At 40.8% G+C, this 18,525-nt stretch overlaps 1 protein-coding gene across 5 annotated transcripts in view; it reads right to left on the bottom strand.

The window, feature by feature from the left end:
* The window catches only part of KLHL32 (kelch like family member 32), a 188,993-nt gene that overhangs the window by 21,390 nt on the left and 149,078 nt on the right, over positions 1-18,525 (bottom strand). For 3 of the 5 annotated variants that reach the window (XM_028509523.2, XM_036024502.1, XM_036024503.1), the window contains one exon: positions 12,572-13,298. The exons of the other annotated variants lie outside the window; for them this stretch is intronic. In XM_028509523.2, the coding sequence (XP_028365324.1) occupies positions 12,572-13,298 (727 nt within the window). The remainder of the gene's footprint in view (positions 1-12,571; positions 13,299-18,525) is intronic. 5 annotated transcript variants of the gene reach the window in all.

Below are 18,525 nucleotides of genomic sequence, written 5' to 3'. Positions count from 1 at the left end.
AGTCACATATGCAACTTTAACTTTCCCGGTAGTGACATTAAAAACAAGCAGTGAAATTAAACTAAATATAAATTTGATTTCATTCAAAATACTACCTTTTTGACCTGAAATTAATATAAAATTGAGATATGTCATATATTTGTCACACTAAGTATTAAAAGTCCAGTGTGTATTTGATGTAGCATATCTCAATCCAGATTAGGTGCACTTCAAGCATGCAGTAAGCCCCACGTGGCTGCTGGCCACTGCACTGGGCAGCAGAGTCCTGGACTCCTGCAGTGCCGCTGCCGCTATCCTCGGCTGCTTTGAAGCCCTCTGGACAATGGCTTAGATCCAAAAATCTTGAGACTTTCTACTTAATCAAGAACCACTAAAAAGTCATTACACATTTAGCTAAGTTTCTCATACTTCTTTTCATATTTGTGGTATACATTGAGCCCTATAAAAGCCAGATATAATTGATTCTACTTTAATTTTTACCGCTAAGTAGAAAGACTGAAAAACAATTTATAAAGCAGCAAAGAGAAATAATACAATATCAAATGTTATGTAATAACAGAAATATAAGAACCAACCCCTGAAATTCTCTTTACAAATATTGCCTCATATATAGTACTAGATACTGTTGTAAAAGACATTCTAATTGTAATGAGTATCACAAAGAAGCAGCTACTATTGCAATAAATACCTAAAATAGAGCCAGACTAACACATTTCCTATTGACATTTTTTGAATTTAATAAATGAGTATTGCTACAATATTGTCCAAGACAGCCTTAACATCCCCCTCAGCTTGACTGAACTGTAGACAGGGTTCTTCCTGCCTCGAGGTCTCTGACCTCCCTGTTCTTATAGCATTACTTTAGAGAACCTTTCATTGTAAATTCTTTCTCTGCCTCTTTAAGATGTAAACCATTTAAGAAAGCTCCTTGCAAGTTTTAATCTGAGGAATATCTTCCTCAAAGCCCTGGGAGCTATCCCACAGAAGTGAAGAGAATGCCCCACCTCCCATTTTCTATGGAGGGGAGAAGCCTAGCTTAGGATGGGACCAGTTAGCAAACACCAACGGCCTGATCACAGAAACAACACTTACAAGCTCAGGGATAACTGAACATGCTCAGCACACCTCGCGGATCAGCCTTCCACTAAAGGTCCTTTAGTACTTTTCCACTGGCTCGTCCCAGTGCTTAAAAACACTCCTGCTTCTTGTTCAGAGGAGTCTGTTTCAGACTGCATGTTGGTCTCTCTCCAATAGTGTAGTAGTCTTGAATAGAGTCTCCCTTGTCTATTTCACTTTGTCCATTATAATTTTTGCTTTGACAGTTCAAATACTTTGAACAGGTCACCACCATCAATTCCATGGCCAAGAGTCAAGTCAACCAGAATTCAGAGGATTAATGCATAATCCTCAACTGAGCTGGAATAATCAATCAATTCTAATGGTTACATAAAGGGGAGAGAACCTGTCCAGGTCAATCATTACTCTCTCATTCAACTCTTGTAAGGAGATTATATCTTTCATGTAATTGACCATGGCTGTTATTAACAAGAGGGCTTAAAAAAAAATTCTCTCTGAAGCTAGCAACCACTTTTCAAGCTCAATGAAGAGTTTTTTCTATGGAGGAAATCCAAATAACAGAGAAATGAGCTTCCTGCCCTCAAAAACAAGGTCTTTTCCACATTTCTCATGGAATGTCCCATTTTAAAAATGAGGCCCTGGGCAGGTAGCTCAGTTGGTTAGAATGTCATCTTGATTTGCCCAGGTTGTGGGTTCAATTCCAGCCCAGGGCACACAGAAGAATCAATCAATGAATGCATAAATGTGTGGGACAACACATTTCTCAATTTCAATCTGTCTCTCTCACTCTCTCTCTCTCCCTCCCTGCCCCCTCCCCTTCCCCTTCTCTCTCTCTAAAAAAGTCAATAAACTGAAAAAAAAGGAAAACATTTAAGAAAGCTGAAGCTGAAATGCTTACATAGAGTCAAAATGTATTTCAAAATAAATACAGAGGTATGTTTGCTTTTTCCTCCCAACCTTCCTTTTCTTATCTGATTAAAAACTGAATGTCCAATAATTCTTTCTACACAAGAATAATCAAACCTATTGAGACCTCACAGGTCTTCAGTGGTAAAATGATTGCCAAGTTCTGACCTGGGCCATAACCGCCAGATTAATGTCCAGCTCACCTGTAATCATTTCTCCAAATGAGAGGGAACAGAGGGTAAGGCTCCCACCCACTATTTCAAAACTCTGATGGTTTATCTACTTGTTTTAGAAATATGGGACAGAATTAATATCTGGTGCAGTAAACTATCTGTTTATGACACTATTTGAAAATATTTACACTACTATATGTACCAGACTCTGCCCATTATAGATTAAATGCACAACCAATGGATTAGAATGTAGCTATTACATCCTCTCTCCCAAGCAGGGCACACAGTTTATCTTTACGCTCTTCAGAATTATTATTTACTGCCTTCCACAGATGCATCAGCTGCATTATAATACAGTTTTTTTAATCTGCACTCAGTAATTAGATTCCTTACCCTTACATACAAATTTTCACTCACATGACAATGTTCAGAGGTGAGATACTGTTTTACTAGTTGAGAGTAAAAATAGAAGTCCTCCTTAGTTATTCGGTTGATTACTTCTAGAATGTTAAGCCACAGGAGGTGCCTAAAAAACCTAGTGCTGTAACTTTCGCCAAGTCCGGATTGCAAGGGAAAACCTTAAAAATTGGTTTTATTGCATTTCCCCTTTGAAATAATTTAGAAATGAGCATGTAAATAAAAACAATTTCTTCTCAGCACAAAAATAAGTTTTTAAAAAAGCACCCGACTTTGCAGTCCGCATTTCCTCAGCAGTGTTCCTCATTTGCCGAGCTTCAGCATTACATTCCCTTCACACAGCACTCCTCACTTTCAGATCAATCTGCTGAAATGAGATGCTCAGGATTTGCATACAGATTTGACTATACAAAAATAGATATGGAATTAATAACAGTCTCTATATGTTTTAATTTCTCCTAGACTGGAGTACCCTTGCCTGCAGCAGTATTCCTGGCTTTGAAAGTCATCAAGCTGATTTGTCTGCTCTGGGTTATGATGCCACATGCTGCTACCCTGTCCCTTGCAATCAAAGACTTGCAAAGATAGATTCCATGCCATCGAGTATATTTTATAGATTGGCAGTTTTGATCTCCCTCCCCCACCCCAGGGGGGAGATAATCTGCATCTTAACAGCTTTCTATAGATACATCTGTCATTAAATATGCCATTCTGTATCAGCATCCATTTTGAAAGCCAAGTTTTCCCTAACTTTGAAGTGCCACAAAGTTAATACTTTCAGCCAAAATTGAAAATGGACAACCCTGTCTTATACTTCTGCACTGTGACTTAAAGACATATTGCCGGCTCCCCCAAAGTCAAATAAGTCTTTAAAAACTGCCAGAAGGAATGAAAAGTTACCACCATGCTACCAGCAGTGAGCAATGCTTTCTATCATCAAGACAAGAGTAAAGCATTTTTCTTAAGCTTCCCTGTTCAACTTCACACAAATGTTGTGACAAATGGATGAATGCGTACAGGAGAGAGGATGACAGGTGACTGCCAAACAAGCGATCTTGGTCTCCAGCACTGAGAATTCACCGACTCCCAAAACTCACTCTGTTCAAGAGCAACTGGTCACTGCTGACAGTGCCTATAAAATAGCGTGTACAGCAAAAACATCTCTCAATATATGTTGATCAGGGCAGGCCAAGCCTGGGAGCCCCGCTAATTTTTTTTCAAGGACAGAAAATATCTCTGTTGATGAAGTCCTACACTAGTGTGGCACTAGTACCCTTGCCAGGGTGAACAAGATGCGAAGACGTGAATGTGCCCATGCTCTTAGGGGAGGTGCTCCAGGCTGGAACTCTGCCAGCCAGTTCAGGGCTGGGGGAGAAATCTCTTCAAGAGTCTCTGCAAGAGCCCTGGAGGCCTGCAGTGTGCAGCTTCACACTAGTGGGGTGGGGGTTGGGGGTGAGGGGGAGTTTCTGGACAGGCTGTGGCATCAACGGGCTCCTTTATGACTCTGTCCTTGGGAGAATCATCTAACACAGCCAAACCTAGGGTCTTTATAATCAACATGGAGGTGATGAAGTCTCTCTCGCTGATTTTTGATAAACTACATAGTGTATGGTATACAGGCAATCTACAAAGGGAAGTTTACTACAATACTGTACTCATTTGTTTATGGAAATTTCTTACCATTTCCATAAAAGGTATAAATGAATATGTACGGAATGTTGAAAAATAAGTGTGGAATACTGAGTTAATAATGAATGAATTCTGTAGTCTGAAACAGATTTCTTATAGCTTTGTTTTTTCTAGCAACCAGAGTTACTGACTGGCTGTTTAGGATATCAAGGCTTTTTCCTTCTTTAATAGTGTAAGCATCTCCTCTATAAACTTACTCCAGTTCTCAAAAGACTAAAACTCACACTTATAGTCTAAGTATCAAAAGAATGGCCTGGCATTCGGTGAGAGTTAATATTAGTCATATTTTATAGAGACAAACTCAGTATTAGTTCTTGACAAAAGGGACACCATGGGAATATTTGCAATAAATGCAAGAATAAACTATTTATTATCTATTTTAACACATTACACTGTCCATATGTTTGGAGTATTTATAATGCTACATAAACAATGAAAGCCAAGAATCTTTCTACTAAATTAGCATCTTCAATAAAAGTATACTTAATTCATGCATTAAATTAAAACAAGTGCTCATATTATCTGTTACAAATGGATGGCTACTTAAAATACTCAAAATGTACAAAGAAAGTCTCAAATTTACAAAACATCTATAAAGGGAAGGCTGATACACTTGAAAACATAAATTGTATTTATGTCACCTACAGTGACCCAAAATATGTCAGGTATGCCCACTGTGCTATTTTAAAGAAGTGAAATGATAATAGTAAAATCTACCACAATGCAGATGCCAGCTGCTCTTCAAAATCTCCATAAAATCCCCCCTCCCAGGGCCCCTCTGCTGGTCTCTGTCACCCTGGCTTTGCTGCGGAGTGGTTGGCTCTGTTATCTCCCTCCTGCCACTGACCAAGTTCCTCAGCCATTCCCCATTTCTGTGATGTAGCTTTAACCTTCTCTCTTAGGAATAAAATAAATGGCTTCTTTATAAGACCCTTATGTAGAGGAATTTAGCTTACTCTTTATTCTGCCTTCTTTCTCTAGGTTCATCTAGACAGACACAAATGGATCATCCGAACAAAGGCTGCTCTTTCCGTGACAGGAATTCTGGAGGCAATGGGGTAGACTGTTTTTTTAAACCACCTACACTAATAATTTCAGAGTCCACTGGACTACTATGCTATAATATGTAATCCTTGCAGAAAACAATGTTCTAATGTAAACCAGTGTGTCAGAGTAGCTCTGTACTATCACTAAATTTCTTTTTAACTTTATATTGACATTTCTGTTTTAGAAACTGAATTACAGAGCCACACAGAATAAGGCATTATGTGGCTCAGCAATGTGACCTGAGAAAGATGGTCAGTTAGACAATAAAAGATAATCAAATGATTGTTGATTCTGAACCAACCTCCAGGTGTGACTGTTCTGCTGTGCATCATTTACTTTATGCTGTGCCACTTGGAGGTTCCTCTTAACACGCAGGTATGTTTCTGAGATGTTCCTCCAAGTGATAAACAGCTGGTTTGTGTGGTTTCATGGGAAAAATATGGTTTCAAAAGCCAGAGACACAGAGATCAAATTCCAACTTTGTCAAATACTAGTTGTGTGAACTGGCGATATCATTTAACTTCATTAAGCCTCATTCCCTGAGCAGAAATTTGAGGGTAAACAAAGTGCTATTTCTACAGAACAAAAGGAAGCCAGTTAGGATGAGAGCTTTGTAAATTATTTCGGAAAACGTACGTGATCTGATTGTGTGGCTTCCATTTCAATTCAATGCTGTAGTGGTTTTATCTTCTTTTAATTTTTATTTATTTATTTTTAATTAAATGTTTCGGGGTGACATTGGTTAATACAGTTGTATCGGTTCCAAGTGCATAATCCTATGATGATTATCGGTATATTGCAGTGTTTTGTTTTCATCTCTTTCAGGTGGGGAGTGGTAAAGGTTGGGGCAGAAGTGAAAAACAAGGAGAAAAAGTAATGAGCTAGGGCAGCGGGCAGCTACAATAAAGCACCAAAGAAGATTTTAATCTTAGTGGACATTGCAGTTCACTGGGAACTTTTAAGTGGGCATGCCAAGAGATCAAGCTCCAAACTGCTACCAGCTGGGTGGCTTCATCATGTGGGCACTGCCTCCAGTGGCAGCAAACAGGCTTCTGTGCTCACTCCCTCAGCACAGCTGGGTCTCCTTCAAGCCAACCTTAAGCTGTTGACATTCACCTCACTGGGATCCCAGCATGCTTAACTCCTTCTGGTATCCTCTGAGGTATTCTCAGCCTAAAGGCCTTCCATCACGATTGAATCCAAGGCTCTGCCTTCTCCAGTTCCTTGTTCAGCACGACCAAAAGTACAGGACAGAGATTTACAAACTCAGTCGCCACACTTTGGTGGTTTCCAACCTTGAGTATGGGCTCTGACACTTCATCTCTTTTTCACATGTCAGTTCTCCCTGTTTTCTCTCAGAGACTTCTTCCAAGGCCACTCCCTTCAAGCAATCGACCCCGTCCTGACACTGCACAACCTTGACCTTGACAGGCAACCTGTCTCTCACTCGCCTGGGGAGAAGACACCTCCTCAGGCTCCGCCCCTCACCTGTGAGATTACCCAAATCCAGCAAGGTCTCCTGCCCTCCAGGCTTGGAGCTTGAGGGGTCTCTCCTCCTGTCCCAGACTGAATCCCCCACAACTCCCTCCTGCCTGTTCGTGACTGTCAATATTGTATCCCCTGGACTAATCACCATTCCCGGTACCTGGGATATGCTCTCAGCATTTACTAACCAAGGATGCCCCTACTCCTTTCATCGTCCATTTCACTCTCTCCTTTCCCTTATCTGTGCATGCCCTTAATGCAGTCACATCCTTAAAAAAACAGTTTCCTCCTGCCCTGGCTGGTGTGGCTCAGTGGACTGGGCCCTAGCCTGTGAACCAAAGGGTCACTGGTTTGACTCCCAGTCAGGGCACATGCCTGGGTTGCAGGTCAGGTCCTCAGTGGGGGGTGCTCGAGAGGCAACGACACATGGATGCTTCTCTCCTTCTCTTTCTTTCTCCCCCCCTTCCCTTCTCTAAAAATAAATAAGTAAAATCTTAAAAAAAAAACTAGGGAAAAAGTTTCCCTCCTTTGACCCCAGATTTCCTCTTCTGGCTATACTCTCTTTTCACAGACTTCCTTCCTTACTTCCTACACTCTTTTTTTTCCCCTAAAGCCAAAATGCTATTTATTAATTTATAATGAAAAATGTGCTGTCACATGGACTGAAGCATGTGTGTACCTACAAACAACACAGTCTCTCCCTATAGGCAGGAGCCTGATGATCGGAAAGTTGTCTGCTAAGCTCAAATCCAGAGAGTGAGGTTGAGGAAACATCCCAACCTCTTGCAAATACAGCCCACAGCTGCAGTTTTCATTTCTTCTCTTTCCATTCGCACCTTCCATCACTGCATTCTGGCTTTCACCTGCTTCCACCTGCTTCCACTCCCTGAAACAGCTTTCACTGAAATTTCCAAGTAATAGTTTCTGATTGAAAAAATGCAGAGGAAATATTCCAAGGATGTCCAACCTTTTGGCATCTCTGGGCCACACTGGAAGAAAAAGAGCTGTCTTGGGCCACACATTAAGTACATTGAGACATGTAATCACACACACACATACACACAAAAAAAACACCTCAGCGTTTTAAGTAAATTTATGATTTTTGTATTGGGCTGCATTCATAGCCATCCTGGTCCATATGTGGCCCATGGGCTGCAGGTTGGACACCCCTGCTACACCGTGGTTTTCCTGTATTATTGGACACCTCTCACCATGCCCTTCAGCTGTGGCTTTGTTTCTACAACACTCCACCTCTGGCCCTGCCCATCCCACATTCTCAGGCACCTTCTTCAGTGCCCCCTCCTCTGCATCCTCCTCACCAGGCTTTCCCAGCCTTCTGCCCTCTGCCCCTTGCCAGACCGTATCTAGCCTATCTGTCCCCTCACACTCTCCACCACCTCACTGTATCTCACTGGATTCGCTGTGAGAACCTCCTCACTTACCTTTGCACTGAGAAACAGCAGGCAAGGTCCTCTCTCTGAGTCTGAGAGGCAGGGGTTTTGAGGAAAGTGAGGACACTGGTGGTCGGGGTAGAGAAGTTTTGGGGAGCTGAGTGTGTAGCCCCACCAGCCCTCTGGTCAACTGGCCTCTACCCCCAGGGCTCAGCTGCCCAGGCACAGACACAGACAAGGGGACCACTGGGTTTGTCCCACATTGTGTGCTTGCCAGAGGGCAAGAGAGTTATTGAAATGATTGGACCCTGAATCCCAAGCACAAGGACGGGAGGGTTGATGGGTAAGTAGGAAGTATCCAATGGACCAGAGGCCAAGTTATGATAAAGGTGCCACACACTTTTTTGAAGTCTCTTATGTCCTTTACACTAATTGTTCCCTGCTTTGCACTATTTCTGTACCTAAGAAAGACTTCTGTCATCACATGGAGCATATGTTATACTATAATCATCTGTTTAAGAGTCTGTTCCCTCTACTATACCAAGAACCCCAGCATAAGACCTATGTCTTACTCTGCTTCGTCCCTCTAGCACTTGTCTGGGACAAGACTTACTGAACTCAGGGACCTCCTTCAGCATCTCCTGGTTGGTAAGAAGTGGAGCAAGTTCCATGAGAACGTGACTGTGGTCTGTGACCACAATCCATCCTCTGCTCTGCCCCGTGCTGGTTCCCAATGGTTTGCATATCATTTTTAAGATGTTAGTTCAGGGTTAGCACAGATAAAACTACAGCTATGGCATTTAAACATACTAACAAAATTTTACATTGTTCTAATGTTAATAAATACTAAAGAAGCCAAAGTCCCTTTAATAGGTTTGAATAAATTAAAGTTACTTAAAACAGGGCAATGCAAAGTTCATCTAAATTTAATCAAGATAAAAATAAACATAACTTCCAGGGAATTAAAGAAGCTTTAACAAATGTTTCATTAATGAAATAGCTGCAAAAATCTTTGATTGTCAGCTCCTAGAGGGCAGGAAGGGTGTTTGCTGAATTGGTCTCATTTATGTATGAACCAGCACTAGACTTAATAAGAATGCAGCATTCACCAAAGCATCAAGAAAGCACTAAAGCGCTAAATACTGCTTTGGGGTAAATGCAGTGGCATTTCTTATTTTTATAGTTTTAAAGCACTAATTTTGTGATTAGCCTCCCATTATCCTGCTGGGTTCTTTTGACAAAAGTGAAAAAGTAAGTTGTTCTGCAAGAGGAACCCAGGATCAATTGTCACACACACAAAAAGGATCTTTGTCGTCCTTGCCAATACCTTAAAGAGGACGGCATACCTCTTAAAGCACAACTGGAGGATATGTAATGCTTATTTTATCTCAGGATTGTGAATTTCAAGTAGAAATGATGTGGATCATTTGTGAATTGGGTCACAATGTCAAATACCACAGGAGCCTGTAGAATGTGACAATCACTAACATCCTAAATCGAATGCTAGTGGGCATACCCCTATAGCCGGCTTTTCTGAATTCATCTCTGCTTGTCTCATTTTAAAACCATGGAAAGGTTTTCAAGGCATCCTGACCCCAAAATGGACAAAGAAAGGGAAGGGGGTTTGTGGAGAGACTGAGCACCCTGGAAATTATGAGTCTCTAAAGAAACATTCATTCTGTGTTATGTGGCACAAAAAAAAATAAGGTCTAAAATCCACATTCTAAAATCCTTACCACCTCTACCTCAGGCAAAGCTTGCAAAATATCAGAAGAATACCAATGACCCAATCCCCCATCAATTAAATTGTAAATACTTGATTATTTGGCACAGGATAAGGAATAGCCTCAAACAGTTTCATCTGTTCAAATAAATCAGAGTAACACTTCAAAATCAGTGATAGTCAGGGTGAAATATACCTGTCTTTTTTTTTAACGGGCTATTAGCAAATCTAGTCACCCCTCCCTATCCATGGTGAGATTCACAATTGATTTATTATAAGCTGGGCTTAAGGAAAGAGGCAGACGACTGAAGGTACTAGAAATGTCACTGGTGATTTCCTCCTCTTCGCAATTAGAGGTATTGTACTGTACACAGGGAAGTGAGTTTCCATCTCAAGTACACAGTAGGGAGAAACAAACCTGAGGAAATTGTGATTGTTTCCATTAAGTATGGTTAACACATGCGGCATACATTAGTGCAAAAGAAGAACAAAGAAAATGTATTTCCTTTCACGGTAGGGAGAAAACAGCGATATAGCAGTAAGATCTGTATTAAGTTGATACGTCTAATAAAATGGAAAAGGAAATATAGAGGCCATATTGAAAGAGAAGTCAGCTTGACAGATCCAGCCAGGTTAAGATAAGCTTCTGTGCTTTCTCAAGGCCTCACTGAAGAAGGTATTAAGTAGTCATATCTTTAAGACTATATAAGGGACACTCCAGTAGCTTTTTAAAAGCTAGTTTTATAGCCAAAGAATAAGAAATATTTATGAGAATTTCATACAGAATTTAGAAAATGTTGGTAATGTAAGAATGCGGTACATTAACAATGCATGGAAACTAAATGAGTCAATGGAAGGAATATACATGGGAAAAATATGAATTACATTGAATTCATAAATCCGTCATTGTTTTGTTATCCAAGTCTAGTAGAGATCTGTTTCTTCTGTTAGCAAAGACTTATTTATAGTCAAGTTTGAAGTTTCTTCAGCAAAACTAAAGGAATATAGCTCTGATGATTATTTACTTAACTATTGAGGTAGAAGACAAAGAGAAGGGGAGAAGTCACACGATGAAGCTTTTATTTAAACATACCTACATATACTAATATACACACTTACACTGAATGCTTTTTTTGGTGTACAGAACCAGGAATTGCTGGGTCCTTTTCCTCAGTCTTGATCTCAGCTTCAGTCATCCAGGCACTTAAGCCCTGACATGAGCTTGGTTCTTCAATGAAAATGAATAAATTGCCAGTAATGGAGGCACTACCCAGAAAAAGCAAGACTGTGGCTTTCTCCCTGGCTACTGAGGACAGCAAAGGGTGGAATGAGCAGAGGCCAAACAAGTTTGGTATAAATGCAAGGGAGAATGCTGGTAGAGCCGAAGTGAAACAACTGGGGAAGAGGCTGCGGGAAGCTGCAAAGCCTTCACAGGTGTTCCTAATAATGACCGTTTCTTCCAGGTACAGACGCCTCTGAGTTTCTTAGTACAGCAGGTCCTCAAATAATGCCATTCTGTTCACTCTCATTTTGTTAGAAGGTTAATGAGACGGATATACCAATTAGCCTGTGGTAAAACTGCTTTCCCTATATGTCATTTCACTTAAAGTCATTGAAAATATTGATGACATTAATTGAGGGCTTACAGTATTTATCTGATTTTACTCTCTGTCCTTGATAGGGAAATTCAATAAGTTTTATTTGAGTCACAGAATGAGTATCCTCCAACTAAGAGAAGATGTAACTTTCTTCCCTAATACGCAAACCTTTATAAAGACGAGCATTTTAGGTCTTTTCAATGATAGAACTGGGAGCGCAGGTTGCTAACGTGGTGTTAATACATATGCCTCTCAGACTCCTCCAGACAAGTGAAAAGGCAGCCATGAGGAGCATGAAGTGTGTGGGTCTGGATGAAACCAGACCAGCAGTGAGGGAGTGAGTGCTGAGGCTGGGGTGATGGGAATGTGGAGTTCACTATACTAGTCTCTCTATTTTTTCTGAAATCAAAAGGCTTTTTCCCCCCAAAACAATGAAGAAAAAAAAGGAAATTAAAATGATAATGCCCTTAAATGATTAGGAAGAATGGAAGGCTAAATAGAAATCAGGGATTAGGATGGCATGAGTCACTACACAGATATACTAAATGTTATTTTAGTCAATAGTTTCAATCGCTTCTATCAGTGCAGAGCGATCCTCTTATCTGGATAGATACCCATTGCTATACCTATTACAGTGGATTCACTGGGCTGTCATTTCACCTGCCCTGACTCTAATGAAGACTTGTAGTCAGGCAGCCCAGGGTAAAGCTAAAAGCAAAGAACCATGATAAACCATTGATGTGCAATACAGGTCATGAATATCAAAAGCTGACCATCTAAACAACAGGTTTGGTCAGAAAAGAGGTGTGATGGGCCATTAATTTCCATCTTGAATTTTAACTCCACAAATCACTCAGGAAGTCACAGGAAGGTCGATTACTTCCCAGTACATTGCTCTATGTAGAGTAGGTGCCCAGGAACTCAATGTTAACCAGCTAAAATGGCAGCCTTGGCGCATTCATTCGGTTACCCATGGCCACACTACCAAAGCTTGATCTTTAAACTTGCCCCACACATTTAAAATGAAGGTGTGTTTTGATAAATCCCACACAAGGCATTTTCTACCTGATATCCAAAGCAGACCATCCGCCACAGAGCCGGCGTGACATGACAGGGACCGATCAAAGGACTGCACAAAAGCCCATTTGTTCTTCTTGGGGCAATACCGCTCAACTGTTGGCAGAACCTGGCGCAGTTCATTTCTGCCCCCAACGGCATAGAGGTACTCATCCATGGCGCCCAGCACAAAGTGCTCCCGGCAGTTTTTCATGGGTGCTATCTCTGCCCAGGAGTTACTGCGGGGGTCATAGCGACAGGCAGTCCTCACAGCACACGTCCGGCCACTGGCATGCTCCACTTCCCCTCCTGCCACAAACAGGAAGTCCCCCATGACCGCCACACAGTGGTGGCTCCTTCCCACGGGCATGGGGGCCAGCTCGCTCCAGTTGGCAATGGCAGCGATGAGAGCATTCTCCTGATCCACGGGATTGAAGTACCGGAGTTCCTTGACTTTACAGACCTCCCGCTTCTTCCCACCGATGATGTAGAGAGTGTCTGACTGGAACCTGGGTTTGGTCCTGCGAGTCTGCCACACGGGCTGTGCGTAGATGCTCTGGTGGTATTCCAGGGCCTCGTTCACAAGAGCTGTCGCTGCCTCGCTTGCCTGGACCAGAGGGTGGGACAGGGCAACTGTATGGAGAGTATCCACATCCATCAGGCCGAAGCGGATGTACTGCAGAAGCTCATCCATGTGCTGGTAATGGCAGTTGTGTTCCAGCCACCTCACGGCTAGCTGAAACAGAGGGAGGCGAGATGAGAGGACTATGCAAGGGGAAGGAGGGGAGCCTGAGCAACGGCATGTAGGCAGGTCACTGTGTATTCTTTCAGACACTTAATAACGCATTTTTTCTTACAAGTCATATTTGGATACCTGTTGAGGATGTTTTTTTCCTTCATCAACAAAAAAATTTTCAAAAAACAGAAAAGAACTCAAGACATCATTGTAGGCGTTAGAAACAATGTTAAGCAACAATGTTGGGGACCTTAAGGTATCACTTGGAGTGAACAAAAGTCACTTTTCAAAGAGTAAAAGTACTGTTGTGAAACAGCCTGTTTGTCCCCTCACGTTCAGTGCAGAGGAGGCCGGCACACCCTACCCCAGGAAACGTCAACGCTCAGCGGGGTCATCACAGCCCATGAGTCAAGGTGCTGCATCGATACAAGTAGTGTACGGAAGCATGTGATCATCTGAGCCCACAGGGCGTACTGCAGGGAAAATCAATATGACACTAGTAGAATGATTTAGAAAGGAGAAGGCCTTTTTCCCCTTGCCCCTTTGGTAAGTATATCAGTCAGGAAGCAAAAGAAGAAAAAGAAAGACTGCAATCTATCAATATAATTTTCCCCTCAATTAATTTTCATCTCCAAGACAGTTGTCATGTGCCCATATAAGATACTGGCAGTTTGTTAGAGGCTTTTTCACAGAAAACAGGATATGAAAGAGATGACCTCTGTACTATGAACAGAATAGTACACTGTAATCCTAATCTTTTTGTTTATGTCTAGATTTCCTTCAGGAAGAAAAGGAATAAGAAATTTTGGCTACAGATAAAGAGAATTTCTTAAACAAAAGTAGGTGCATTAAGTAAATAATAATAATAAAACAGAATAATGTTTAAATTATTGGTTTAAATAATTTAAACATTTTTAAACAGATGGTTTAAAAAATATCACCAACAAAAAACTCATTCATGTTATGGAGAACCTGAAGTAACTTAATTAATGTGACTTAGTATTTATGTTTGGCAAACTTGCCCACACTAGCATAAAGAAGTATATCCAGTAAATATTTCAAGTCAACATATTTGGTGTGAACTATTCTTAGCAGCACCTATATTAAACTCAATCTCCTAGACAATATAAATGTGGATTTGAAGGAATGGCATGAAACAGTGAAGCAATGAATCAGAATACCAAATAACTTTTTATTTTATTTTATTTTATTTTATTTGCATTCTGTCCTGGTGAAAAGAAACAATCACTAAACTCTGAAGCCCTAGATGATGTCAGACCTTCAGAGTTTCTGTATCCATTTGACAAATGGCTCTAAAAGGCAACATATATTTGGGGCTTATCGTTTTAGCTTTCTGAATTAAGAAAATGTAGGAAGTGAATTCACTTCCAATACTCTCTGAATTGCATCTTTTAATGAATTACACGGTTTGGAGAAGTGACAGAGGAGTGTCCCTGGGTGCAGGTAGCCTGCCAGTGACAAGGGGGCAGACGTGGAGGGCAGATGAGTGATGCTCTCTAGCTGTTTGTCTAGAAACTGGAACTTTTAATTTAAGTAAGGTAGAAACCTCATGAAAAATATCTGGGTATGGTAACATCAGCAATAATCAAAGAGACTGCAGAAGAAAAACATCACTCATCAACCCCCAGCTCTCTGCCACATGTGGGGAGTTTCCACCTGGTTTTTCTCCACCACAATTTTAGAAGTTTCAAGGGATGGGGTTCCAATCATTGCCCTGGGAAGAAATTAAACAACTTCATAAATGATTTTCCATTCTTTGCTCACTGAGCTTTCAAAAGTTGTTGGGGATAATGTCATTCCACTCAAGGTAATTTCTCATGTACCAGGTAAAATTTTCTAAAATTAATCTTTAATAGTGCTCCTAATTTAACAGACTAATTCCAGCTGATATGCTTTGCTTTATAACAAATTTCTTACATCCTAATGTTTCTGCATCTTTCATATGGGTACTGCAGGAAACAGCACTAGAGAAACATTAGATAAATACCCATGTCTCCATGGTCTCTTTTTATAGCATAGTGCTGCCCATCTAATTATTTTTCTCGTTCCTCATAAATCAGTTCTCCCTACACCACAATCAATCTTCTAGCCCATCTCTTAACACGCTCCAGTTTACCTTTATCTTCCTAGCAAATAGTGCCATGTACCATGTGAGACACGCGCCAGCCACAACTAGGCTCTCTGCTTTTACAAAAATCTCTAACAAATCATTGGCAGTGGGAGAGTGACCACTGTGCTCTATACTGACCAAAGCCTGGCTTTCTGTCCACTGTCACCCCTACATCACACGTACACAGAGGTCAGGGTGTTTTCCATGTTCCTCAGGCACTGTGTATGACAGCATACTTTGTTCATACACATTTAGTTTGCATTTTCTGGGATAGCTTTTTATCTTATTTCTTGCCAATATTTCTAAGTTCTCACAGGTTTCATATAAATTTTCATACTTTATTGCTTATAAATATTTTCAGACAACAGGAGTCATTTCCACATGGGTTTTTCTTTCCTCCACATCAAAAGTTATAATGAACTACTTATTCTGCCACCAATTACCAACCAATTTCACCTGGACATAGCGTTATTTGTAAATTTAAATCCAGCGCTTCTCAAACCTACATTGCACCCAAATTACCCGGGTTTTCTGGTCAAAATGCAAATTCTGACTCAAGAGGTGTGGGGGGAGGGTTGGAAGTCTGCATTTCTAACTGCCTCCTGAGTAAGGTGTATGGTGCTGGGCCGAGGGCCACACTGAACAGGAGGGTTTAGACAGTTTCCCTCCCATTCAGAAAACTTTATGAGAGTACGTTGTTGTTTCAAATTTAAGAAGGTTTAAATCAAATGGAATCTAAGTAGGATGCTGTAGTAAAGATTTAGGATATTTATAGCTTAATATTATGGTAAGACAGCGTATTTCCTACATAGTAAGAGACAGGTAAGATCTTACTATGGGTAAGACAGCATATTTTGAAACCTTAGTTCTAAAAGGTCTATAAATCCACAGCTGATTGTGATAGCATACAGTAAATCATATAAACACTGCGCAGTTTTGCTTTTGCAGTAATAGACAAATACATGTAATAGTGTTATTACACTGTTCCCACTTTCATGAAAGTGTAAAAGAGGAAAATAAACACTGAAACTATGGATCACTCTTCATTATCTAAATAATGAAAGAACTGGCAAAAGAACTACAACAATGAGCCACCTCAAAATCACCTCTCCATCGTGATCTGCACCATGGCACTATTCGCTGCCACGCAGAATTACAGGCAGGGTGGTGGAGGGAGTCCGGGAGCCCATTTAAGGGGTATAGGGACTACCATAAGCAGAAGGCTGATTCATCATTGGGGCATCATAGAACCCAAAGACCACAGTTAGCTTTGTAGTGTGTAATGTTTTGATGCTTATGTTTAAAAGTGGTTATGTTGGGAACTGATGGCTTTTAATGACACTACACTGAGATACCGTAACTCAGGGAAGGCTCAAATCATATTTTATCTCACTTATTCTGGCATGCTGACATCCTCATCACCCTGAACTCTAGCATGTATTGATTGGGAGGGAAATGAAGCATGCAGTGAGAGTCTTATCTTCCAGATTTTGGTGACGAAGCCAGCAAGAGTGGAAAAGAAACCAAGAAGGACACAGCAAAGAGTACTTAGGAAACATGGCCATTAGGCAGGGTGTTTCCTAAATCATCTGAAATGCAGGGGACCGTCATCTCCAAGGGCTACAGGACATCTCCCAAGCACCCTGCCTGACCCGGTCTGGTTCATCTCACCCTCATGGAAAACTGTTACTTCCTGAAAGAAGCATTTGCTGCAGCTTATTCCAGCATCATCTCATTCTCAGGTCCTTGCTAAGAAGGGCAGCTGGCACACAGTAGGCTATAAATACTGGTTGAATAAATGGAAAATTTCTTACAAATATTTTTAGGCTATTCCTCGTATTTCTCTGGAACAAACAAAATCAATTCTTACATATTTTATCTATCCATCACAGCCTTCAGTTCCCTATTTTGTTACCCATCTTCACAGCTTCCCTATATAAAGACCTTAGAAGCTCTAAAAACCCCACATGCAGTGTACTGGACTTAGTTACAAAAGACTCTTGTTTGACTCCCTCAATTGATTGGTGCTGGCCACCTCTGCTTGAGGTTCTTGGCAACACAATGAACATTGCAGTCTTTTAAAGCCCTCAGATAAATAATAAAGTACTAGGGCACGAAGAAACTTTAGGGTACGTTTGGTTCAAGCTTCTCAATTTCACAAGCGGAAATCAAATCCAGGTAAGTTATCTGACTTACCCCACGTCATGCAGCAAATGGGTGGACAGGTTGGAACTAGAACTCCTGTGTTTAAATTATACAATGTGTTTTTCTATTGTATAGCATCGTTATTATTTTTCCACCAATAATCACTTTAAGGTAAAGTCCAGGAAAATGCACTCAAGTGCAAACATAACTTCCATAGTCTTCAAATTAAAAAAATAAAGTATGTTTTAAAAAATAGGATGGTAATATTTTAATGAGTTTCATTTATAGATTACTTCTACATAAAAGGCAGGCATTTAATGGTACCAATTAAAGAAGAAGTATGCAGAGGAAAGGGTTTCCAGTGTATCGTGAAATACTGTTTCACATTTTATGGGAATTTATATGAGGTCTGTCCAGAAAAATTCCAGCCATTGTTAATATAACAAGAACAGTTTGCATAACTTCAGTGTAACCTGGTAGTGAAGGAGAGTGGACTGGAATGTGCAGGCGTGAATAATGATGACTTCACTGTACTAGTCAGTGGGGGCAGTAGATACTACTGAGTAGGCATGTGTGCTGTGTGGTCACATTCAAAATGACTGAGCAAGTAGAGCAATGCGTCTGTATCAGATTTTGCATTAAGCTTGAACATTCCTCTGTGGAAACTATTTGGATGATTCAGAAGGCCACAGTTATGGGCAATTGGTGACTGGTAGCTTTATAATGACAACATGCCCATTCATGCATCACATCTTCTGCAGTTTGTTTTTTTTTTTTTTTTGCAAAACATCAAATCACCCAGTGACTCAGCACCCCTACAGCCCAGGTTTAGCACCCTTCAACTTCTGGATTTTCCCAAAAGTAAAATCACCTTTGAGAGGGAAGAGATTTCAGACTGTTGATAAGATTCAGGAAAATAAGATGGGGCAGCTGATGGTGACTGGGAGAACT

This window comes from Phyllostomus discolor, chromosome 4, assembly GCF_004126475.2.
Source record: "Phyllostomus discolor isolate MPI-MPIP mPhyDis1 chromosome 4, mPhyDis1.pri.v3, whole genome shotgun sequence".
NCBI lineage: Eukaryota > Metazoa > Chordata > Mammalia > Chiroptera > Phyllostomidae > Phyllostomus > Phyllostomus discolor.
The sequence above is the reverse complement of the archived record's forward strand: the minus strand, read 5'-3'. Positions and strand labels throughout refer to the sequence as shown.